Source organism: Notolepis coatsorum (assembly GCF_963971535.1).
Source record: "Notolepis coatsorum genome assembly, chromosome: 10".
Lineage (NCBI taxonomy): Eukaryota > Metazoa > Chordata > Actinopteri > Aulopiformes > Paralepididae > Notolepis > Notolepis coatsorum.
This window is the reverse complement of record NC_140174.1, coordinates 115,505,822-115,532,080: the sequence shown is the minus strand read 5'-3', so window position 1 is coordinate 115,532,080 and position 26,259 is coordinate 115,505,822. Positions and strand designations below refer to the sequence as shown.

Below are 26,259 nucleotides of genomic sequence, written 5' to 3'. Positions count from 1 at the left end.
TTTTTTTATTTTTTTTTTTTTTTTAATGAAACTACTGTATATTTGTATGTGTATGTTTGTATTTGTAGGCCTCTTTACTTACTTAAAAAAAGGAAACATCAAGAAATGTGTTTATGGTATCTGTAACTGAGGGGTACAATTCCCTGACTGTATTGATAAGTATGGTATCATTAAACCACTACCGTCTTATGCACTTTAATTACTGGCCATACAGTACATGATATATATAATGATGAACACTTCCCACAATGAAATCGGTTCCACACAAAGTTGTAATTAAGTATTTATTGCAGCAAAAGGTACATAATATACTTCTCTATTTCACTTTGAATGCGCTTATAAGGCAAAGGAATGTGCGTAGGCAAATCAATAACGAATGTCCATTCTCTGGTTACGCAGGAGGTAATTATACAACCTGAATCTTAGGGAATTATATCTATGGTACACTAGTAATATAGCGGGAGATACTGGAAGGGTCCCCCCGGTTGTAAGCCAGCAAGGGTAGAGGATCTGTCGGTAATAGAGTCTGGGTCAACGATGATAAGGAGACTCAGAGTACGGGAGACGGTGCAATAAGATCTTGATCCACAGACGAATACAGCTGTTCTCCGTAGCCTGTAGCTCCACAGGGAAGAAAGCTAGCCTGCCTCAGGCTTCTGAGGGGCAGACTCGACGTAGCTCCTCACAGGGTAAATCCCACACACTTGTGGGCGTCGGCGATTCTCCGCTCCATTAATCACAGGACCAAAAGCAAATATAATCCAGCCGTAAAGGGCTATGCAGTCGTCGGGTAGATAATCCAGTGTACATGTCCACACGGTCCTCGTCTAGGGCTCCTCGGGTGAAAGCGCCATGAAAGCAGCCCAGCCTGGATAAGCACTCTAGCTGATACGAGGAAACGTTGGTGATGCTGGTCACTGTAGAACTTTAGCCGCACGATACACTATACACAATTAGACTATTACTGACTTAATAGAATATGTCGCACTCGACGGTATAGCGCCAAACTCTGACACTTCAGTTATTAATTCGCACGCGGTCTCAATGCTCTATTTGGGGCCAAACAGGCCATACTTCACCGCACGTAGTATCGTGGGTGAGGCTTCAACTTATTGGGTAACATACTTCTGTATTCACCTGCGCCGTATTTATACGCTTAGATGAATAAACTAGTACCAGCTTTATTCCTGTCTCATATCCTTGCGCAATACCATTCATGTCCAGGCATGTCCCCGGCGGTGACTTTGAACCTGACTTTGGAGGCATGGCCTTGGCGCCTGTGGACCGCTGTCCAATAGGAGAATGAAATATTATGGTCTGTACTAGGCTAAAGGGATATTCCGTGTATATGTACAAGGAATATACAAGGGATATCAAACGATATACAAATATTATGCAATATATATCAATCAATAAATATATATATTCGGTTTAATCTGATCCTTTGTAACAGTATCCTTATCCCTCTCCCAGTATCGTCTGGCGGCCTGCAGAGGGATACTATTTTCTCAACCAGAGCTTTCAACCAATGCAATGGAACCATTCTGGCGGCCTGCAGCGGGATACTATTCTCTCAACCAGAGCTTTCAACCAATGCAATGGAACCATTTTGATTGACAGTCGATTCGGCCAATTTATGCCACACCGCTAGCACCCACCTCCTGCTGTTCTTACCACCAATCGGCAAGCGTTTATTCATTTTCTACTTCGGGGCATGCCGCCATTCTCCACTTGCACAACCTGAAAGTAGGCACTTCCGGCTGACTTCCTGTTGCCAATGGTACTTCCTGTCCCATCCAAATACATTGGTTTTAGCTACTTTTCTCCCCTTATTTAAACAACTTTGTCGTCACAGAGAGGCAATGAAACGTTTGTATTATTATAGTATAGAATGTATTTAATAAGCAAACGTTTGTCAGCAGGGTTTTTGGGCTGTATTTCATGTAAAAACGTTTACTGTTCGTTTCCTTGCTCAGCCAGCATTAGCCTTCATTAGCTAACAGAAGCTAGTGGTTAAACAGGCCGGATTAGCTTTGAGCTAACTATCTTTCCCGACCCATGTAATCATTCCATTCAAAACATGACCTGTCTATATAACGTTGAGGAACAAATTATAACGTGTGTGGGTGTGTGTTTTGGTGAACATTGGAGTGCAAACAGAAAATGCATCACAGTTACAGACGGTAGCTACTGTTAGCTGCCCTTCCGGATTAGCTTTGAGCTAACTATCTTTCCCGACCCATGTATTCATTCCATTCTAAACATAACGTTAGTTTACAAAACATGACCCGTCTATATAACGTTGAGGAACAAATTATATAGACGGGTAATGTTTTGAACAACTAACGTTACGTTTAGAATGGAATGCATCGGCAAAGATCGTTAGCTCAAAGCTATTCCGCCCAGTTTATCAACTTCCTGTCATTTAGAAATATGATTTTATAGTGAAAATCATTACCAAAACGTCCGGAAAAACCTCACGGGAGCATTATAGACTGTCATACAAATGTACAAATGCTATAAGGTGGCAAGAAATGCACTATAAACAATACTTTGCGGCGTCATTTCTTGCGCTAGCTTCTGTTAGCCAGCATTAGCCTCAAGAAACGACGCCGCAAAGTATTGTTTATAGTGCATTTCTTGCCACCTTATAGCATTTGTACATTTGTATGACAGTCTATAATGCTCCCGTGAGGTTTTTCCGGACGTTTTGGTAATGATTTTCACTATAAAATCATATTTCTAAATGACAGGAAGTATGTTTATGGTATCCTTATCCCTCTCCCAGTATCGTCTGGCGGCCTGCAGAGGGATACTATTTTCTCAACCAGAGCTTTCAACCAATGCAATGGAACCATTCTGGCGGCCTGCAGCGGGATACTATTCTCTCAACCAGAGCTTTCAACCAATGCAATGGAACCATTTTGATCGACAGTCGATTCGGCTAATTACGCCACACCGCTAGCACCCACCTCCTGCTGTTCTTACCACCAATCGGCAAGCGTTTATTCATTTTCTACTTCGGGGCATGCCGCCATTGTTCTGCTTGCGAGAATGCGAGTCAAACTCAGAACCACAACAAGCTAATACGTTAGCTGCCCGGCAGTGCCCACCGACCAGCGCGCTCCACAGGATGGCCAAACGAGACACAATGATTTTACTGCAACAAATGTTATAATAAAACAAAGCCTTTCTATACATTTGTCTGGTTGAAAACTTTATTAACAGATTGCAGAATGGGTAGTTGGGTACGGAATGGAACCGAGCTATGAACGGCTTGCTTGCTATCTTCGGGTAAATACTATGCTGATGTAATTGAACGTGTAACTAACTATATAACGTTAATGCCACAAAACGCATGTTTGTGTCATTTTAACAGCAGATACTTTCTTAAATGCCATCCTCCCGACAGAGCGGTGTTGATGGGGAGCTCTGATGGGTTCGCTTGGTTGTGTTATTAGCATTGAACAGCTAACCGAAAGCTAGCGTTAACTAATGTTAAAGGTTTAGCCATAACGTTACGTTGGCTAAAGTTGGGGCTATTCATAATCCAGCAATAATGGCTGCAGACCTGCAAGCAAAGTACAGCAAGTTGGCAAAGGAGTATTCCAACGTAAATCACATTTTCACCAGTAACGTTAGTCTTCTGCCTCCCGGTAGCTCATGCTGCAACGGAATGGAACTGAGCTATGAACGGACTCGGAGTAATGCCTTGCTGCTATGGGTAATAATAATATGCTGATGTTATTGTCCGTGTAACACTAACTATATAACGTTAATGCCACAAAACGAATGCCTTGTTAATCATAAGTAGTAACTTTGATGCAGTAGCTTGTGTGTGTGTGGGGGACGGCGGGTGAATTTTTTTTTTGCCTTTTGACGCTACACAAATTGATGGTTATTTATCGGCGACTGCTATCGGCACATTTGAGCTTATCGGCCGATAGGCCGATAGCAGTCAACAAGGCACTTATCGGCCGATACCGATACCCGACCGATATATCGGTGCACCCCTAGACGCGAGTTAGGTGTCACAACAGTTCACGCCTTGCCTTACGGGTGGGCAGGTGAGCCTTGCCATATGGCAGATGAGATTATAGATTGACAGAAACTGACGCAGCTGAATGAATGAATGAAAACTTTATTTAACAGATTGCAGAATGGGTACAATACAGTACGGCTCAATACACACAATTGTTAAGGGGATGCAGACCAGAGAAAGACTTTCGTCTCGTTTACATCAGGGTCCCCCATTTTCATTTCATATAGACATTTATGACACTCAACATACATGACATTTATGGCATAGGGACATATAGGTATTTAGTACTGATACATTTGTGACATAAGCGGTATTCAAATATACAGTACTGTTACCCCTAGATCCTGACAGAGTATATACATATGATGGGGAGGGGACTGTACATTAGGAGGGGGTGGGTGGGAGAGAAATATACATATACGGCGGGGAGAGAATATATACATGCGGTGGGGAGGAGATTGTCTATTAGGAGGGGGTGGGGGGTTTGGACATTTACGGTGGCCAGTTTAGAATTGCAGCCTCCCGTAGGTGCTCTTTAACACATTCGGGACGGGCCACGTATAAATCCGTGTTTCGAATCAATGCGTTGTGGACAGAGGCACGGATATCTCCGTGGGAAGGTTGTTTTGGCTTTATTCCATTTTAATAACCTATTCAAGGTCGCCGAGCGGCACTGCAGATTTACCCTACTCTATGAATTCGAGAAGGTGCAATACCGGCCAGATCCTCTTAGGGGCGCTATCGCGATAATGCAGTGTGCCCTGTGGCTGAACGGATCAGTCTTTTTTTTTTTTACTTTCAATGGAGATTTCAGTTAGCAGGATTCTAGATGTGTAGCCTGTAGCTTGGATTACATTTTGGATCGCAGATTTCACCATGCAATAAGGGGATTTATCATCAGCCAATGGACATATCGATCTACCAGATGGCGATCGATAACGGGGAAATGCTCAGGGACATCCCACCGGACCACGGTAAGATCTTTTTCACGTAAAGTACATCCCGATCGGGCCTTGTTTTGATAGCCATCCAGGCGTTCGGCCTATGTGGCTAATGTGGTTATTGGTAATCGATAATCAGAAATGACGTCCCCCGCCCCCCCCCCTTTCATGCATACATGCGTGAGGATCGTACCGATCATATGCAGTTTGAGTAGTTTTAACTGGAGGGTATCTATAACCGAAATGCCATTGGATTTAACGTTATTAGCTATTAGCCCTGTATCTCGGCTTCCAGGAAATACTAGACCAAATCCGGTATAAAGCTTATATTCACGGCGCTATAAAATGAGAACCTATTGATGAAATTTTTTTCTTCTTTAAACCATTTTGAAGGGACGGTTTATGGACTCAATTGACAATGAGAATGGACAGATATCAATACTATAAAGTATAGATTTAGCTGTACAAACAGCCCCACGTCTGTTTACATTTCCCGGTCCTCTTGAGAATAATTAGACTCATAGCAGTGGCCGCGATTGTGTTAAGAGCTGAATGCTGATTGAACCGAGATGAACTAGCGCCACGAAATAGTCATCAAACAGTCATAAAAGATTCCCCCTGTTACAAAACCGAAGAGGTTGTTGCAGTTAAAGAGCATACCACTTCCAGAAGCGGTTTTGGTGAGTTTCATCAATATTGTGCTGTCTCACTGTTGAATGTGCAGAATCGCTAGCTCAATGCTAATCAGCTAAATAATGCAGTTCACCGAGTCATGCTAGCTCAATGCTAAAGCCCAAATTGGTTAAATGAAAACGAGAGAGACCATTTCAGAAGTACTTATGGTTGTATTGATATGCTGTATGATAAGAACATGGTCTATATACATTTTGACTGCTTTTGAGAGTTTAATATGGAATGTGAGGAATGTTCACATATGCTAGTGCAGGGGTTCCCAAACTTTTCAGGCCGCGACCCCCAAATAACGGTGTCAGAGAGCCGTGACCCCCACTATTATAGGAGGTAAAAAAATAAAAAATTAAAATGATATTTTTTTTTTTTTATAAATGGAAATGTATGGTTGAAACATGCAAACGTTCAACGTAATTTGTACCCTTTCAGAGACGTCTGAACCTAACCTAATGTGTTGATCCAATCAACCTAGGACTTGATATCGAATTAACCTTCCTGAAAGAGGGAGTGGTTAAGAAAATAACCAAAAAGGGATACTTTACTACTTTACGTTTGTATGTATTGTAATTGTCTAGCTAGCGCTGTCGAGAATAAAATAATGGTCATTGTTATAACCTTGTCTCTGGCCTGCCATTCCTTTAACTGTCTATATTACTCCTCTCCTCATTCGAATCTAGAACTGGTCTGTGGCGAACAGCTGTTACTGTTAGTGACACAGGTGCTACATTAAGTATTAAGTATTTTTTACATAAATGGTTATGGCTTTATTGTTTTAAAATCCCAATAATGTTGTGGGTTCACCAGACACACACATATTGGGTGAGTAACCAAAACGCATACACCACACAAGTATGAATATTACTTGTATGACATGTTGATACATGTCATACAAGTACACATCAAATTAAAACAAATAAAGAACTGGCTATTCATCTGCTAATCCTATGGATTATTGAATTATTAACACTTCACTGCTAATAATGCTCAGGAAAAGATGACCAATCCCAAATCGATCAGCACTTTCACGGCCGAACTATTAGCCTGTTAAGCTGTAGGGTCCCCCAATTGGATGACTTCTCGTCATAAGTCGATCAATACAGACCGTATTAATGTTTCTTTTTCAAATGTAGCCAAGAGTAAAGACCGTAAGCCTATCAAAACAGCAGTCAAAGTGTATATTTTCAGCACTACCTTTGTTTACCAATGATAACATTTTCTTTTGAAAATAAGAGAATTTCTCTGAATAATGTGAATTCTCTGTGCATTGCATCGGAAAAAGGTATGATATTCCTTTTTGATATTCTGATATTCAAATGCATTATAATTCAAATTGCACGTGTCCGGATGGCAAAATTCTGTACTGCATCTACAAAAAACACTATAAATCTCTCCTTTATTCATTTGCTTAGGTTTTTTGTAAACTTGATCTCAAGAAGGCACTGCATGAGCTCAGTGAGCGAAATTCCTCCAAACTCAATGTTAGCATGGTGTTATTCACTGTCAAAGATGCAAAGAGAAAATATAATTAATATTCTCCATTGGTTTCATCACAATTTACTCAAGCATGGTAACAGACACTATCTAAACAGAATACATTCCCTGAGGTCCATAGATATTCCGAGATACCAAGAACATGCAAATTGACCTTGTAGAAGTGGAGCAATCTTCCATTTACTTAGGCAGATTTTCTGAAAATAGGGCTGCAGTTTAACAGGTTAGTCACTTTTCCACACCTACTCACCGACTGGCGCGTGCGCAGATTGTCCAGACTCCCTGGGGAGTAGGTAGCTACAACCACTTACGCTCTAATCAACATTCATTTATTTTATCGCTCTTTCCCCTCCCCCCACTCCCGTGAGCTCAAAGTACCGTAAGTGTTGCGGTGGTCTATATAGAAAGGTTGCCTCTGCTTCCGGCCAAGTGCTCAAAGATGACATGTTGCCGTGTCACATACAGTTGACTTTTTTATTATTACATCCTTACATTTTTGTATAATAATAGTTCACATTTGCAAGATCGAAAGAGGAAGCATTACTTTCAAGTCCAGACTAACATGTAATGATGCAGTGGCTTCTGGTTGATTAAAAGGTCGGTCACTTCACTAGTCTCTCCACCCAGGTGTTGATATGGACCATGAACGTACGGTTATATCTATAACCATAGTTATATGAGTGTAGTGACGCTCTGCGTCTACTGGAATACATCCCTGTATCAGTACTAGCACTGAATAAATCTCCACATGCACCTTTACACACCTATCCGCCTGGCCACACCCCCATCCGCTCCTCTACATAAGCAGGGGTGTGGCCATACTAACAGCTCCTTCCCAAGTCTTTCACCACAAAGGCGAAGACCACGGGGTCCTCAGTGAGTCCGACGCAGAGCGCCACTACACTCGTATAACTATGGTTATAGATATAACCGTAAGTTATAGGTCGTGTAGCTCCGCTCTGCGTCTACTGGAATACAGGAGCTGAGCAGAGCGGAAGCTCGACAAATGTAGCCGCTGAGGCACCCCACAACCATCAGAACCGGGGAGGACCCGAGCCCCCGGACCCCCCTAGTGGAGGACGGGAGGGAATCGGATCCGACTGTGCGAAGAGGAGTTTAGCAACTCAAACGCACAGGGTGAGCAGACCATGGGACTTACTTTCCACAGAAGAACCCACGACTACACAAACGCGCAATCCACACGCCACTAGGGAACGAACGGGAAGAAATAAAAACCCTGTTACAACCCCTAATATCACGGGGTCAAGGGCAAAAACCCAACCTTGTGGCAAGGCCGTAGCAGCGGAGCGCGAAGGAGGACCCAGACCCAGGAAGGGACTGGACCCCCCCGGAAAAGGGGGCCTGGAGAGGCCAATGACGCCGCAGCATCGAGACCCCACCAGGCGGTCACGAGTGACACCACCCAAATTGGTGAGAGAAAAAACAAGAAATAATGTCAACGCAGCTCCTCTTCAATATTTCACTAATCTCAAAGTGGTGTATACAGACACTCGCCGTGGTGAAAACAAAGAAGGAGCTGTTAGTATGGCCACACCCCTGCTTATGTAGAGGAGCGGATAGGTGTGTAAAGGTGCATGTGGAGATGGGCGGCTACGTGGCGTAGTGGGCAAGGTGCTCGCCATGAATGCGGAGACGCTGGGCTCGCCTGTTCGAGCCCAGCGCTCCACATTGCTTTCAGTTTAGCTGGTCGTCCGTACTAATACACATTGGCCGTATTAGGGGGTGGGAAACTGATGGGTGGGGATCGGGCGCTGTGGACAGCGACTCCTACAGGTCGGTTGGTGCGCCTGCGCAGTAGAATCAGGAAGTGTCGGGGGCAGCATGAGCCTCCCACGTGTTACTCCTCGCCACTGAGAGATCGAGCTGCGACTGCTGTTACCTCAAGTACCGGAGGGGACTTGTGCTATGTATGACTTAGTCCACATTGCAGCCGGCTTGTGGGAGGCAAGAAACAGCGTTCGTGACAGGGGAGGGTTGAATTGGATGATACGAAATTGGGATGGGAGAAAATATAGAAAATGGGAGAAAAAGTGGATAAAAAAAAAAAAGGTGCATGTGGAGATTTATTCAGTGCTAGTACTGATACAGGGATGTATTCCAGTAGACGCAGAGCGGAGCTACACGACCTATAACCACCTGCCGTCTAGTCTCCAGGTGTTGATATGGACCATGAACCACCTGCTGTCTAGTCTCCAGGGGTTGATATGGACCATGAACCACCTGCTGTCTAGTCTCCAGGTGTTGATATGAACCATCTGCTGTCTAGTCTCCAGGTGTTGATATGAACCACCTGCTGTCTAGTCTCCAGGTGTTGATATGGACCATCTGCTGTCTAGTCTCCAGGTGTTGATATGAACCATCTGCTGTCTAGTCTCCAGGTGTTGATATGAACCATCTGCTGTCTAGTCTCCAGGTGTTGATATGGACCATGAAACACCTGCTGTCTAGTCTCCACCCAGTAGAGCTGTTTCCCCGAAGCCTGTTTTTGGGCTTCGAACTTCATCAGGGTTTTTCGAACGGATGTTCAAACCTTCGTTTTAATAAATAATTTCTTTTTTAATATAAAATATCCTCAAACTAAATCCTCAATTTGAATAAAGTGATTAATCTGATTAATCGGGGTGAATGAGTCTTATTAAATCAACTTTCTTGAATTATAACTTATCAGTTTCGTCAACATAAATAATCCAATAAGGGCATGGTTGGTACGAAAGTGATGGTGACGTCTTGATGGAGCGGATGCAGATAGGCTACATCATTTATGATAAATGTTTTATTTACATTTTTATGACGAGTCATATACTATAATAGTATAATATTAGTGTAGCCTAATCTTTATCTGCAACTGTGAAGAAAAACCCCATTCGTTTAAACAGAATGAATACACATAAAAAATAAATATATATAGCCTACACATTTATTTATTTAATTTAAAAAATTCAAATGTTGATTTAGAATTCGAACACCAACGTAACGAACGAAGGTCCGAACGTTCGGGCTCAGCCCTACCACCCAGGTGTGTTGATATGGACCATAAACCACCATGCTGTCTAGAATAATTTCTTTTGGCGAGGTGGGGTAAAAAAAACAAAACATTGACGTTCATAAAATATTTTTATTCTCCAATTGCTTTGCAGTGATGAGTAAAACATTTAGTTGTCCGACCGTTTGAATGGAAGGACAACGTGGTGCGGCGTTCTGGGTTCAGGCCCAAATCATGAGCCAACGCACACAAATAAAATGGCAACCTTAGAGAGAGAGAGAAAACAACACCACATCTGCATCAAATGCAACCAGTGGTGTTAGGTGGATTCCTAAATATAAACACCACAATTCATAAATATAACTGGGATTTTCACAGAAGTATCTTCTTCATGAAGAGAGGTGTCATTAGACACCATTATCTAATACTACTTATGTTATGCCTACTTTATTGGTCTATGTATATATACAGTAATGCAATACAGTAATGCAATAAAACAACTTATCTGCAAAGTCTGTCTCCAGTTTCTCCCCCAGTGATATGAAAGCCCAGCGCAGTGTGGACTTATGGGTTAGTTTGCTAGACTGGTTCTACTTCTCAGGACAAAACAGCAATGTGACACTATGTGCTTTACTTAAACCCCTTCCTTTATTATGTGGAAGAAATACATCACAATATACATTGGCCAGGATTACATCTGCAAGCATGTCCTGAAGGCAATGTACTATTTGATGATATAAAATTATTTTGAATGGTTAAAAAAAAAAGAAAAAAAAAGATAAGAAAATTACTATAATCAGGCAAAGCCAACCAGCAGGTTTGTGTAGTTAAATTAAGATGAGCAGGAAGGCAAATCCAATGATATATTTAACAAGGCAGTCGTCAATCCTGGTCCGTTTGGAAATCAGCTTTTCGGGACACAAGAAGGGAAGTGCATTGTTGTATATATATATAAAAAGAAAAAGAATTCCCATTTCCATACCAAAACAATTTCCATTAAAATCAGAGCCTTCCTAATAGTCAAAAGCAAAGTTTGAATCAGGCTACATGTTAAGGTCATCATCATCATCATCATCATCAACAACATCAACATTAGACAACATGGTGCAGAAATACAGACAGATCATCTCTGGGTGTCCCGTCTCCCCGAAGGGCTTTGTCGTTAAATTAAAGCTACTTTGTGCAACTCAATACGACCAATAATAATCATAATCATCATCATTACCAACAGTACTTTGCACTGTGCCAGTATGGCATAAGCAGTTATCAGCGATTAAGGACACTTAATAATAATACCACTGCTTAAATCTAGGCCACCACCACCACCATATACGAACACTGTACACAATATTGTAAGGCGACGTCTAGCCTCGTAGAGCCACAGAACACGTCCCCCTGTCCTGCATCTGTCCTGCATTAGTGCGGTGGCTGGTTGTTTCTTGAATGCTACATGGTAGGATGATGTTGTTATGTATCTGGACGGCCTGGGGTTCAGGACGGCCCCTGTGTCTCCTAACAGCCCAGGGCACCCCTTACCAAAGAGCATCATGGTAGGATTATGGTCATTTCAGCTTTGCCATGATACGGTGCTGCCATGGTAATCTATCACCATGGTAGCACCTCTGTACTTAAATACAAATACTAATAATGCCATGGTATAATCCAATTTAAACCACAGTACTGATGGTAATGCCATGGTATAAACTAATTTAAACCACGGTACTGATGGTAATGCCATGGTATAATCCAATTTAAACCATGGTACTGATGGTAATGTCATGGTATAATCCAATTTAAACCACGGTACTGATGGTAATGCCATGGTATAATCCAATTTAAACCATGATACTGAGGAGGAGAGAGACGAGGTGGATGAGAGGAGAGAGACGAGGTGGATGAGGAGGTGGATGAGAGGAGAGAGACGAGGTGGATGAGAGGAGAGATGAGGTGGATGAGAGGAGAGAGACGAGGTGGCTGAGAGGAGAGATGAGGTGGATGAGGAGGTGGATGAGAGGAGAGAGACGAGGTGGATGAGAGGAGAGATGAGGTGGATGAGGAGGTGGATGAGAGGAGAGAGACAAGGTGGATGAGAGGAGAGAGACAAGGTGGATGAGAGGAGAGAGACGAGGTGGATGAGAGGAGAGAGACGAGGTGGATGAGAGGAGAGAGATGAGGTGGATGAGAGGAGAGATGAGGTGGATGAGAGGAGAGATGAGGTGGATGAGAGGAGAGAGACGAGGTGGATGAGGAGAGAGACGAGGTGGATGAGAGGAGAGAGACGAGGTGGATGAGAGGAGAGATGAGGTGGATGAGAGGAGAGATGAGGTGGATGAGGAGGTGGATGAGAGGAGAGAGACGAGGTGGATGAGAGGAGAGATGAGGTGGATGAGAGGAGAGATGAGGTGGATGAGGAGGTGGATGAGAGGAGAGAGACGAGGTGGATGAGAGGAGAGATGAGGTGGATGAGGAGGTGGCTGAGAGGAGAGAGACGAGGTGGATGAGGAGGTGGATGAGGAGAGAGACGAGGTGGATGAGGAGAGAGACGAGGTGGATGAGGAGAGAGACGAGGTGGATGAGAGGAGAGAGACGAGGTGGATGAGAGGAGAGAGATGAGGTGGATGACAGGAGAGAGACAAGGTGGATGAGAGGAGAGAGACAAGGTGGATGAGAGGAGAGAGACGAGGTGGATGAGAGGAGAGAGACGAGGTGGATGAGAGGAGAGAGATGAGGTGGATGACAGGAGAGAGACAAGGTGGATGAGAGGAGAGATGAGGTGGATGAGGAGGTGGCTGAGAGGAGAGGGACGAGGTGGCTGAGAGGAGAGGGACGAGGTGGATGAGAGGAGAGAGACGAGGTGGATGAGGAGGTGGATGAGAGGAGAGAGACGAGGTGGATGAGAGGAGAGATGAGGTGGATGAGGAGGTGGCTGAGAGGAGAGAGACGAGGTGGATGAGAGGAGAGATGAGGTGGATGAGGAGGTGGCTGAGAGGAGAGAGACGAGGTGGATGACAGGAGAGATGAGGTGGATGAGGAGGTGGATGACAGGAGAGGGACGAGGTGGACTGGGATGAGAGCGAAGGTTCGGGGGACGTTTGATGAGAAAGTGATTTCTCATTGTTTTGAGTGAGAGGAGAAACCGGCAAACAAGGTTTTCTGTGCGTGAAACATCAACGGTAGGTAATACGATAGGACTTCGTGTGATCTCTAAAAATTTACCGGGAAAGATTCCGGTTGAATCTAGTGGAAATGGTCACCTTGAAAGCACGGCTCTCGACTGCACCGCTGTCTGGCGAGGAGCCAAGAACCCTTATGACTGGATATAATGTGCTTCATAAGTTTCCAACTGGCCTTATTGCCTTGCGCTAAGCGGGGGACCAGTGTACAGTCTGAGCGTGAGCTACAAGCCCCCGTACAAACTCCTCCTTATAGGGTACAGGGTCTACACGTCTCCATGTAGATTAACTACTAGATACCAAGATGCCACTACTATAGTCTCTACACACGGTACGCACTTCACATTCCAACCCGGAATTCCAACCGTTCCAGGAGAGCTCCCCGGATAATTCCATACTAGAAGACGGGATTCCACTGCTGTGATCGCCTTCCTTCTGTACAAATAGCCCAGGGGTGACCTCCGACCTCTCTCCACACCAGGGGTGACCCCTCTCCATTTTCATGCAGATTCTGTCAGCGCTGTGTTTTGGTTGCTTAAGAGGACGAGTCAGCTTCTGCTCAAAGTCCATTGATTCCTTGTGGTTTTTTATGGTTCAACCCGGACCTAGGGTTTTACCCTTTCACCACCACACTACAAAGGGTTAACCGTCTGTAGTGTGGGTAGTGAAAGGGTTAACCGTCTGTAGTGGGGGTAGTGAAAGGGTTAACCAACTGTAGTGTGGTAGTGAAAGGGTTAAACACAGTCCACTTGGTTGCACAACTATAAACAAGTGGAAACGACAGCTTGCGGAGATTGAAAAACTGAGATATTATGAGAGATTTACTGGAGTAAATACTGACGTCGCCCGTCGGCAACAGAGGTCGGCAACAGAGGTCGGCAACAGAGGTCGGCAACGGAGGGAGGCAACAGAGGGAGGCAACAGAGGGAGGCAACAGAGGGAGGCAACAGTCCCTGGAGAGCTGCCGATACTGCGCGAGAGGTCTCTCTCAGCTCCTGCTTCTCCCGAAGTCTTTGTGCAAAGAGTGGCCTCCTCCGGCCCTGCTCAGTAGGCCAGGAGGTGAGACAGTAGGCCAGGAGGTGAGACAGTTTCATCTTGGACAATGTTCCCACTGGGTTCCTGTCTCTTAACAGTTTGTCCTCACTGGGTCGTGACCTTGCCCCCCCCCCCCCCCCCCCCGGCGTGGACACTGCTGTGTCTGGCTGGTAATCCAGGTACAGAAAGCACCAAGGTACTTGTATGTCCCGTCGTGGGCTTTCTTTGATACAGTTTTGTCACGGATGTGATGAACTTCACACCATTCTTCAAACGGGACAATAACGGGGCGTTAAGAAGCCTTTCTCCAGGAACGTTTCATAATAACCCGGGCATATTCCTTGCGGTTTGATGACGACTTCCTCCCGTCCTCCCGTCATCAAACACACCTGGCGTTCACCCTGCCGACGTCCGGCGTTCTCCTCGTATCCCATGTCATATTCCCCTACCCCCCCCCCCACCACGTGGTCTATATAATGAACTTGACGTCGTTCTTGAGGTTGCCGTGGTAGTTGTTGTTGGCGACGCTGTAGCGGTCTGGCAGGATCCTCATCTTCATGGTGCCGTCGGCGCCGCAGGAGAAGACGTGATTGGCCGGCCCCGCCTCCAGCTGCATGACGCCCGTGCCCAGGTTGCGGAACAGGGACTGGCGGGCGTGTTCACCGGGGAAGCTGTGCAGCAGACACTGGGTGGACAGACTCCAGACCTGCAGAGGGAAACAAACACACAGTCAGTCTGAGGGGAAGCTGTGCAGCAGACACTGGGTGGACAGACTCCAGACCTGCAGAGGGAAACAAACACACAGTCAGTCTGAGGGGAAGCTGTGCAGCAGACACTGGGTGGACAGACTCCAGACCTGCAGAGGGGAAACAAACACACAGTCAGTCTGAGGGGAAGCTGTGCAGCAGACACTGGGTGGACAGACTCCAGACCTGCAGAGGGGAAACAAACACACAGTCAGTCTGAGGGGAAGCTGTGCAGCAGACACTGGGTGGACAGACTCCAGACCTGCAGAGGGAAACAAACACACAGTCAGTCTGAGGGGAAGACCCCAGGAAATTGAAGATGCGAAAGACATCTGGATTATCACATTCATGCTACTCGGCTTTGGAGCACTTGCGGTATGTGGTTGGCTATGCTATAAGAAGCTTGTGGATGGCTATCAGAAGATTTTGGCTCAAAGATTGACCAAGATTGAGACCTGCCTCAATGAACTGAATAAGACACTTGCTGCGTTCCACGCAGAGGACCATTGAGTCATTTTGGACGGAGTTGTTCAAATTCACTCTACTCAAAACCGAATTTAAATCGATGTGGCATTTTACTCAGAAGGCAGTCTTCTCTTTCTGAGAATGCCTGCCAGTGCCAGCCAAAACTAATTCCGGAGAGACGACCCACCAAGGACATAACCCACAGAGCTGATAAGACTTTTCCAGCTGTCAAGAAAGCAGAATGAGGCTGCCCCCCCCCCCGCCCTCCCTTGGCAGCAGAGCTACACTGTGGCTGGGGGGGCAACAGGATGCTGATGATGTCTCGCCCTCCCAATCCCCCCCCCCCCCCCCCCCCTCCACACTGGGTGAGAAAACCTCTACTCTTGGTCTTTTGGGAACAAGAAAAAGGCCACTGCATCCGACATACTGTCTCTTGACAACAGCAGGCGTCCGTCCGGGCAGCAGGAAGTGGCTCATGATGCAGCAGGAAGTGGCTCACAGAGGGGCAGGAAGTGGCTCACGGTGCAGCAGGAAGTGGCTCACGGAGGGGCAGGAAGTGGCTCACGGTGCAGCAGGAAGTGGCTCACGGTGCAGCTGAAGCAGGAAGAAGAGACTAGGTCCAACCTTGAAGCTGCTCTTCATCATCTTGTTGCGATGGCGACGACTGGACAAGATCTCAACCAGTTTGCATGGACTGCAGCGTGAGTCACTCATAGCCTTTTTTTTTCTTTTTTTTAATAACTTCATTTTTTTCTTCATTTTTTCAACAACATAGACAATACAGTTCAACAAACAAAATGATAAAGACATAGTATCAAAAATAAATAAAAATAAAAAACAAAGACAAAAATGAGAAAAGAAAAAAAATTGTGACATGAGTCCTTCGGTCCATTCTATATTTACATTGTTTATTTCCATTTCCATTTATTTTCTTGTTTCCTTTTCATTCTTCTGTGGTGTCGTTCTTTTTCTTCCTATATTCTTCCCACTTTTCCAATTTTGACTCAAACTTCTCCTCTTGCAACCTCAGCATATGTGTGATTCTCTCAATTTCCTGTATCCCATCTATTATCTCTGTCCATTGTTCCTTCGTCGGTGCTTCTACTCTGTACCACAGTTTAGTCAAAGCTTTCTTGGCTGCTACTAATAGTATCTTAATCAACTATTTATTTGTCTTCCCCCTGAATTCCTTCCTGCGATAGGTTCCCCAGATACAATACTTGGCCTGCCTGGGGTATTTCGTATCCTACTATTTCATTTATTATCTCTCCTATCTCTTCCCAATAGTTTCTTATTTTCTGACATCCTCAGAATATGTGTGTGTGGTTCGCTACCTCCTGTCCACATTTTCTCCAACATGGTTTCTGTGCTGGTGTGTAATTGCCCTGTATTTCTGGCGTTATAAAGAATCGAATTATGTTTTTCCACCCAAACTCCCTCCATATCCTTGATCCTGTGGTTGATTGTTGTATCTTACATGTGTTATACCATTCCTCCTCTGTTATCTCTATTTCTAACTCTTTCTCCCAATTTTCTTTTATATACAAGGTTGTAATTACCTTACTGTCCATTATTGCCTGATATAGTGCTGATATAATCCTCCCCTTCCTTCCTTCATATGATTTTACCATTATCTTAATGACCCCATTCTGTTCTTTGTCTCTGCCTTGTTTTATTTCTTTGTTATAGTCATCTCTAATCTGCAAATATCTAAAGTGGTCTCTATTCTCTAGTCCGAATCTTTCTTTAAATTTTTGTAGAGTCTGCATCTCACCTCCTTCTATCATTGTACATATTGATATACATATTGAAACCACGGTAGTCTATCCCTGGTTTGAATTTGTTGTCGTGTTTTATCCATCTCAGTATCTTGGATTATTTTTCTAGCTTGTATTTCTTTACTATTGTGTTCCATATGTTTATAGTGAATTTGGTAATTGGGTCTAGTAGTTGTTCCTGTCTTCTGAACAGCTCCCTATCTCCTATTAGTGCCTGCACTTTGAATCCCTCTCTTTTGGTTTCTATATCTTTCCATTTGGCTTCATAATTCACATTGCACCAGCATGCTACTGTCCTAAGCTGTGCTGCATAGTAATAGCCTTCTAAACTGGGTACTGCCATTCCTCCTTTCTCCTTTGGTAGTTGTAGAGTCACATATCTGATCCTTGGTCCCCCCCCCCCCCCCCCCCAAATGAATCTTGATATCCGTCTATACCATTCCCTGAATTGTTTGTGGTATTGATATAGGTAAAGACTGAAATAGGTATAATAACCTTGGTAATATGTTCATCTTAATGATTTCGATCCTTGAGCTGAAATCTAGGGGCATTACTGTCCATCTTTCTAGGTCTCTTGATTTTCTGATTAATCTGTGTATAGTTTGCCTCGTATAGCCCCTCCACCCCTCTTGTAATGTTCACCCCTAGGTACTTGATCCTGTCCATTTAATTTTGTATTTTTCTTTGATCTCTATCGTTGGCGTGTAGTTCAGTGCTAAAGTCTGTGTCTTCGTCACGTTGAGTCTATACCCTGAGTAATATCCATATTCTGTCAGTAAATCCATCAGTGTCGGAAAGCTTATGTCTGGTTGCCTCATATATACTATCACGTCATCTGCGAACAGTCCCAATTTATGTTCTGTTCCCCTTATCTCCACCCCTTTGATGTCTTTGGTCTGTCTAATTAGTTGAGCCAGTGGTTCGATGAATACATCGAAGAGCGTCGGCGAAAGACAACAACCCTGTCTGGTAGCCCTCTCTAGTTTAATCCGGTCCGTCAGACTACCATTTACCTTAATCCTTGCCGTCGGTTCTTGATATAATGCCCTAATTGTTTTCATTGCGTTTTTGTCTAATCCAAATTTCTCCAATACTTTATATAGAAATATGCAGCTTACACTGTTGAATGCTTTTTCTGCATCTAGGCTAACTAGTACTGCACTTCCTCCTTCTTTTTGTATCTCCTCTACCACCTGCACTGTCTTCCTTATGTTATCCTGTGTCTGCCTTCCTTTAATAAATCCGGTCTGGTCCTCGTCTATAATATCCGTCATAAATGTCTCAAATCTTTTGGATATTATTGATGTATACATCTTGTAATCTACATTAAGTATGGACACAGGTCTGAAACTTCTACATAGTTCTCTATCTTTCCCTTCTTTTGGAATTGTAGTAATTATGGCTTCTTTCCATGAAGGTGGCATTGTGCCTTCTTTCATCGTGTGTCTGAATGCTGCTTCTAATATGGGGCTCAGTTCCTGTCTAAATGTTTTGTAAAATTCAGAGGGGAATCCGTCGCTACCCGGTGACTTACTGCTCTTTGCTTTACTGATCGCATTCCCCACTTCTTGTTCTGTAATCTCTGCGTTTAATATTTCGTTCTGTTCTGTCCCTATCGATTGTAGATCTAATTTTCCTAAAAAAATCTCTATCTCTTCTCCTGCCACTATCGGTTGTGTGTATAGTTTCTTATAGTATTCTTCTAATGTCTTCTCTATTTCAGCTGGTTCTCTTAGTATTTTGTTCGTGTTCGTGTCCCTTAGTGTGTATTGTGTTCAGTTTTTGTTGTGTCCTGATTCGTCTAGCTAAAAGTCTGGTCGCTCTTGGTCCTCCTTCATAGTATGTCTGTTTCATGTATCTAGCTTTCTTCTCTATTTCTGTCAGCACTTCTTTGTTTATCTTTCCTCTAACTTCCTTTACCTCTCTAAGTGTCTTTTGGTTCTTTGAGCTTTGGTGTTCTTTCTCTAATTCTTTCAGTTTCTTTATCAAGTTCTGGTATGTCTCTATTCTGGCCTTCTTGAGTAATGTCGTCTTTGCTATCAATTTTCCACGTATTACTACCTTTAGTGCATCCCATACAATGTTTGGGTCTACCTCTCCATTATCATTTTCTTCTCTGTAACTAATTATGTCTCCTTTTACTTCATTAACCAAACCTTTGTTATTTAATAGTCCTACATTCAGTCTCCAAACTATTTCTCCGCATACTTTTAAGATTCACTGTCAGATATATTGCGCTATGATCTGATATGTCCATCACCCCTATCCTGCAGTCCTCTACCCTGTATCTGTCCCCTGTTGTCATGAGAAAATAGTCTATCCTTGAATATGTTGTGTGTGGATGCGAATAATGTGTGTATTCTAGTATCTAGTGTGTGCATTTCTCTGAATGATTCCTAATTCTGCCATTTGTATATTCATATATTTGCTAATGTTTGTCCTCCATTTCTTTGTGCTTGTCGTATCTATGTCATAGTTCAGTACCACATTAAAATCACCTGTACAGATTAGGACCCCTTCCATCGCTATGATATCAAAGATTGTTTCAAATAAATATTTTTCACTTTCTGGTGGAGCATATACATTCACTAGTGTTACCATTTGACCTTCCATTTTCCCCTTGCCCATTACATACCTCCCCTCTTTATCCCTTATTTCCCTGATCATTTCAAACTTCACTGTGTTCTTAATTAGTATAGCTACAGTACTCCTCTTCTACGGTTCTGTTTAAAATAACTATACAACAGATTCTCATACCCGAATCTCTTCAGCTTTTCATGTTCTTGTGATATTAGATGCGTTTCTTGTAAGAAGATAACCTGCGCCTCTTTCTTAAGTTTAGTCATCACCTTACTCCTTTTAATCGGATTATTCATACCATTCACATTCAGAGACATAATTTTGATACCCTTAACTTGTGTCATATTTCTTTTCCAAATGTTCTCCCGTTCTACCCATGTCACATAAAATAATATTTGTGGTTGTAGACACTGCTATCCCTGTCTGATTTACATACATATAACCATAATCAACATTAACACTTGGAACTTCCATGGTAGTTGAGGGACTCAGTCGTCTCCCTCTTTCCCCCGCTGGCGGGTGGGGAGTAGTGGCTCTCCTAGTGAGAGGGCTCCCCCTAGTGGCTAAGAAATGCGCACTATACATGTCCAGCTCGTTCTGTGTGCGACCTCCGAGCTCCCGGTCATAAGCTCTGCATTAGTCACTTTCATGGTCCCGTCTATTTGTATTATGTGTCACATGTAATCCTGTGGTTCTTTCATATCCGCCTCAATATATCTCTTGAATCTCCATGTCCTTTTTTTATTACTTTTGGTATAATTATCTCGTATGTACTTTACCATCTTCTCATTGTATAAGTCCTTTTCATGTTTACCTTTACTTGTATTGTGTGCGTCCCATGTATACCAGTTTAATGTGTATTGTACTTATCCTTCCCTGGATCACCGTGTCCCCTCTCGTCTCCTCTCTGTTCCCCTTCTCCGTGTCTTTTCGTCTTTCTTCTCAGTTGATCCGATTTGAATCGGTTCAGATCTCCTTCTCCGTCTTGGCCGAGCGCGCGCATGCGCATGAGCCGCGATAAGCCCCTCAGCCAGGCAGGAATACTAAGCTCCAGTTAACCTAATTTATACAAATGGAAGTATTGATTTCGCCGTAACGAATCATTAAAAAAAATATACCGTTAACTGGAATATGTTGTTTCTTTACACATATGTTGGATTATGTAATTGGTTTGTCATGACAAACCAATAAAAAATCGTGAATTAACCGGTGGTTATCCTATTATATTAACATAGCTACAACAACACAGTAACGTTAATATAATTACATGCATCATTGTTTACAATGAACGGTGGGGCTAATCGAAAGGACTGGACACGGACAAGTTAAACAGCAATCAATTAATTTAATATAACAGTCCGTGTCCAGTCCTTTCGATTAGCCCCACCATTCATTGTAAACAATGATGCATGTAATTATATTAACGTTACCGTGTGTTGTTTTAGCTATGTTAATATAATAGGATAACCACCGGTTAATTCGCATTTTTTTTATTAGTTTGTCATGACAAACCAATAACATAATCCAACATGTGTAAAGAAACAACATATTCCAGTTAACGGTATATTTTTTTAATGATTCGTTACGGCAAAATCAATACTTCCATTTGTATAAATCAGGTTAACTGGAGCTTAGTATTCCTGCCTGGCTGAGGGGCTTATCGCGGCTCATGCACGCGCTCGTGAGCAACGCGGAAGGGAGGGTTGCTTGCCGAAAGGATACAAGCGTCCCGTCCTCCTCTCCTCGTCCCCCGACCCTGGTCCATCTTCTCGCCTCCTCCAACCTCTGCATCAGCGTCGGTCTCTCCTCTTCTTATCCCGGCACCTTCCATCCTCTCCGGTCCATGTCCCTCGTCGCTTCCCGCACGTCGTTGTACACCTTTATGCCTTCTTTCCAATGAACCTTCAGCGTGGTCATTGGTGATTGAAATCTGATGCCTTTCTCTTTCAGAGTCTTTTTTATCTGAACATAGCTCCGACGCTTTACAGCCACTTCTGTTGAATAGTCATGGTCGAAGGTTCTCCGAATGCTCTGCGTGTTAGCTTGGTTAGCTATTGCGCTAGCTTGTTGGTTAGCTATTGCACTAGCTTGTATGCTAGTCTGTATGCTAGCTTGTAGCTCCGCTACCCAGGTGGGCATCTCTGGTCTGTCGCCCTGCGTCATGCTAGCTTGAATTACCTCCTGCGCCACCTCCTTGTGTCGATAACTTTCTCTGATCTCGTCCTGACCCTTCTTTAATTCTTCCCTGAGTCTGTCGATGTCGCTCCGAATGCTATGCGTGTTAGCTTGGTTAGCTATTGCGCTAGCTTGTTGGTTAGCTATTGCGCTAGCTTGTATGCTAGTCTGTATGCTAGCTTGTAGCTCCGCTACCCAGGTGGGCATCTCTGGTCTGTCGCCCTGCGTCATGCTAGCTTGAATTACCTCCTGCGCCACCTCGTGTCGATAACTTTCCTCCGGTGTTTGTACTTCTTCTGGGGTCCCTTTTCTCTCGCTTTTTCTCTTGTTCATCCTTTCTTTTCTCTTATATCCTTGAATTGTCACTTTTTATTTTGTTTTAGATAGTTTTACTTCCTTTTTTCGATACTTTGACCGAGAGCTTTTTTCTATGGCCGCTTACCCAAACATCTCAAACCGGAAGTCCTCCACTCAGCCTTTTTTACCCGGTGCTTTGAAATACAACATGGGAAAAGTAGTGCACTGGACAAACGCTTCATTTGATTCATTAACCGTTGCTCACTGTGTCGCTCACTGTGTCGCTCACTGGCTGGAGAGCTAGTTGTTCGAGGAAAACTGTTGTAGAAATGCAGTCAATCATTTATTTAATGAATCAGTAATTGTACCTTCATTTTTATAAATTTTCTATCCACTTTTTTTTCTCTTTTTCTCCCATCCCAATTTCGCTGTGCCAATTCTCCCCTCCGATGTCTTGAACGTTGCTCGCATATTCCCCCCACTGGCCGGTTGTAGGGAGGATAGAAGCCTTGCATCACGTGTCCCATCCAATACCAGAGGAGGGAGCCTGTCACATCTTTTCACATGACAGCGCGGACTCTCATTGGCGAGGTGTAACGTGTGGGAGGCTCACACTACCCCCGCCATTTCCTGTCTCTACTGTGCAGGCGTCCCCCAACCGACTCGTAGGAGTCGCTGTCCACAACGTCCAGATTACCACCCATCGACTTCCACCTGCTAACTCTGCCAATTGAGTTAGTATGACGGCCGGCCCAAGCCGGAGGCAACGCCAACAGCCGGATTCGAACCCGGTGTCTCTTGCGTTGGTGACGAGCGCAATGTCCGCTGCGCCACCCAGCCGCCCTTACCTTCATTTATTTAACCACTTAAGGATTGGACAGCCGAAATACGGGCCGCCACGCACTCGTGCGCACATCACGGCACTATGCGCTCGTCTATCGGCTCCGGGCTGCATTTTCGGCGATCAACCAATACATTGTTGGAAAGTATAATTTGCCGCCTTTCGATCGTCACCACTCTCGACCTATTGCGTGATTCCATTCTCGAGTTACCAGACGAAACATGCAGCGAACGTTATTCGACAAGCCGTTGTGCGCGGCCCTGAACTGACCAGTCACCGCTGATGGCCAAAATTATCACCGTTGTAGCCAAGGAGCGTCTGCTCGGAAAGCGATCCCAGACGGACGCTCAGAGTGGGGGAAGGTGACACAAGAAGACGAAGAAGTCCATTGTTTTGACGAGAGACTCTGAATGAATGGGAGCGGACGGCCATTTTGGATAATCATGCCGAATTTTTACTGGTACACACACATTACAAAGACCTTTGTAAAACATTCATTTTTCTGTGGGATTTTGATAGACTTTGGACCGGTACTACATAGGACTTCAGGCTATAGAACCATTCTGTTTTCCAGCTCCTACCCATCAGCTGGAACTTAAGATATCTCTGATAGGATGACTACATCTGTACCTATGTGTTAAGACATCTGATGTGTTAAGACATCTGACAGGATGACTCTAGATCTGTACGTATGTGGTAAGACATCTCTGATAGGATGACTCTACATCTGTACCTATGTGTTAAGACATCCGATTGGACGACTCTACATCTGTACGTATGTGTAAGACATCTCTGATAGGATGATTCAGCCCACCTTGATGTTGCCCTCCGAGGAGCCGCTGATGAAGGAGCCCTCGGTGGGGTCCACGGCCAGGGCCTTCACCGGGGAGTCGTGGGCCAGGAAGCTCTGGCGCTGGTGCCGGTGAGGGAGCTCCAGAACACTGATCCAACCCTTACGACCACCTGTTATCAGCAGCTGCTGCCTGGGAGCCAGAGACAGCACTGTGGCACCAGACTCATGGACACAGAAGGCTGAGGGGGGGGGGAGAGACAGAGAGAGAGAGATGGAGATGGAGAGAGAGGGGGGGGGGGGGAGAGACAGAGAGATGGAGGGAGAGAGAGAGAGGGGGAGAGAGAGAGAGATGGAGAGAGGAGGGAGAGAGAGGGGGGGATAGAGACACACAGAGAGATAGAGAGGGAGAGGGATAGAGAGACAGAGAGGGAGGGAGCGACAGAGTGGGAGGGAGAGAGGGATAGAGGAGGGGGGAGAGAGAGGGGGTGAGGGAGAGAGAGACAGAGAGGGAGAGAGAGACGGAGAGAGAGAGAGGGGGGAGAGAGAAATAGACAGAGGGAGAGAGAGACAGAGGGAGGGAGAGAGGGAGACAGAAAAAGATATTGCAGAGATAACGTATATATCTATCCACACCTGTCTGTACATACCTGCATATAACCCTTTTCATACTAGCGCTTGTTTCCCTACGCTTTTTCTTTTGTTGTTCTTAGCTCTATTCTATTTAAATCTTTCAAACATTTTCTTATGTACCCCAGTTGCTATTGCATGTTGTACATATTTGTGTTTTATCACATTATGTACATACATACCAACTATTCGCCTGTTTTATTCTCCACCCATCGATCATCCATAGCAACACTACCATCACCGACATCCAAGAAGGGGGATCCCCCCTTGAACGGCCCTTCTAAGGTTTCTCTCCTCCACAACGCCTGTGGTGCTTTTTTCCTATTGCTAGGTTTTTAGTGAGTTTTTCCTTACCTTCACTGGGGTATGTCTGGGAGTGTTGCATTTATTTATTTTACATTTATATTGGATTTCATGGTGTTTTTTGTTCTTGATTTATTGTGATGTTTCTTCTTGACTTGTTTAAAGAAGACTTGTCCGGCCCATGGGGACATTAAACTTGTGATTTCGGGCTTTACAAATCAATTTGATTTGAAAAGGTTGCAATAATCTGTTGATACTATATCTATAACTGTACATATCCTACTCTTTACACTGCTGGCCAGTATGACTTACTACTTACTACTGTTTTTAAACCTGTATCACTGTACATATTATAAATATATATATAAATAAATATATAAATAAATATATAAATACAAAGAAGTATGGATCGATTTATTACAAACATGGTTACAAAAGAAACAGCCTTTAGTTGTTATTCCCGAGAGCAAGCGCCCGCTGCTGGACGGGCCCGGTGCCGTGGAGGACGGTACTGAAGCACACGGATTATCTTCCAGGTCCAGGCGTGGACTGAGGTGTCCCTGCGGTGTGGTCTTCTCCTCAGTCGACCCCTGGACCTGGAGGATGATCCGTGCGCTGCAGGGCCCCGCCAGGGCTCCTCCTCCATGGCCCCACCAGGCCCCCACCAGGTGCCCACCAGGTGCCGTGTGGACTCACCGTGGACCAGGCTGTTCCCCGGAGTCACCAGGGTGTCCCACAGACACACGTTCCTATGGGGACAAACACACAACATACACAGTTTAGGCGAGAGGTTAATACCAACCACTAGTTTAGTTTACTCAGTTTATTTGATCAGGGACAGTGCATATCAATCTACAGTTATAAATTTATAAATGAATACAAATTAAAAAAAATTTAAACATGCCAACATTAGCAGGGTTGCTAGTTTTCAGTGGTAGTCCCTGGGCCAGATGTTTAAGCCAGAAAAGAAACAGAAAAATAGCTAACATTAAAGCTAATATAAAAACAGTTTAAAACATATTCTGTACATTCACTCACTATGCATTCATGCATCTATAAAAAAAACAGTGTACAGGGACAAATCAAAGCCCATACATGTATAAGCACCGTATAGGCAGGCACACATATACATAATCATAAATCACAACCACATAATCACAATCAGGACAGTCAGGCTAGTGGGCAAGCATACGGGGGCTGGGCAGCTGGACATCTTAAGTCACTTTAACGGACGAGCCAAACATAGTTCTGCTGTCTGTCCTATTCTATTCCAGCATC

The 26,259-nt window shown here is 44.3% G+C and overlaps 1 protein-coding gene across 4 annotated transcripts in view; it reads right to left on the bottom strand.

Annotated features, from left to right (window-relative positions):
* Nucleotides 1-14,845: 14,845 nt before the first annotated feature.
* dmxl1 (Dmx like 1) overlaps nt 14,846-26,259 on the bottom strand; it is a gene marked incomplete at its 3' end in the record, with an annotated part of 327,508 nt that continues 316,094 nt past the window's right edge. For all 4 annotated transcript variants that reach the window (XM_084323717.1, XM_084323718.1, XM_084323720.1 and 1 more), the window contains exons 49-51: nt 25,678-25,730; nt 24,073-24,290; nt 14,846-15,082 (exon numbers count right to left, since the gene is read on the bottom strand). In XM_084323717.1, the coding sequence (XP_084179843.1) occupies nt 14,846-15,082; nt 24,073-24,290; nt 25,678-25,730 (508 nt within the window). The remainder of the gene's footprint in view (nt 15,083-24,072; nt 24,291-25,677; nt 25,731-26,259) is intronic.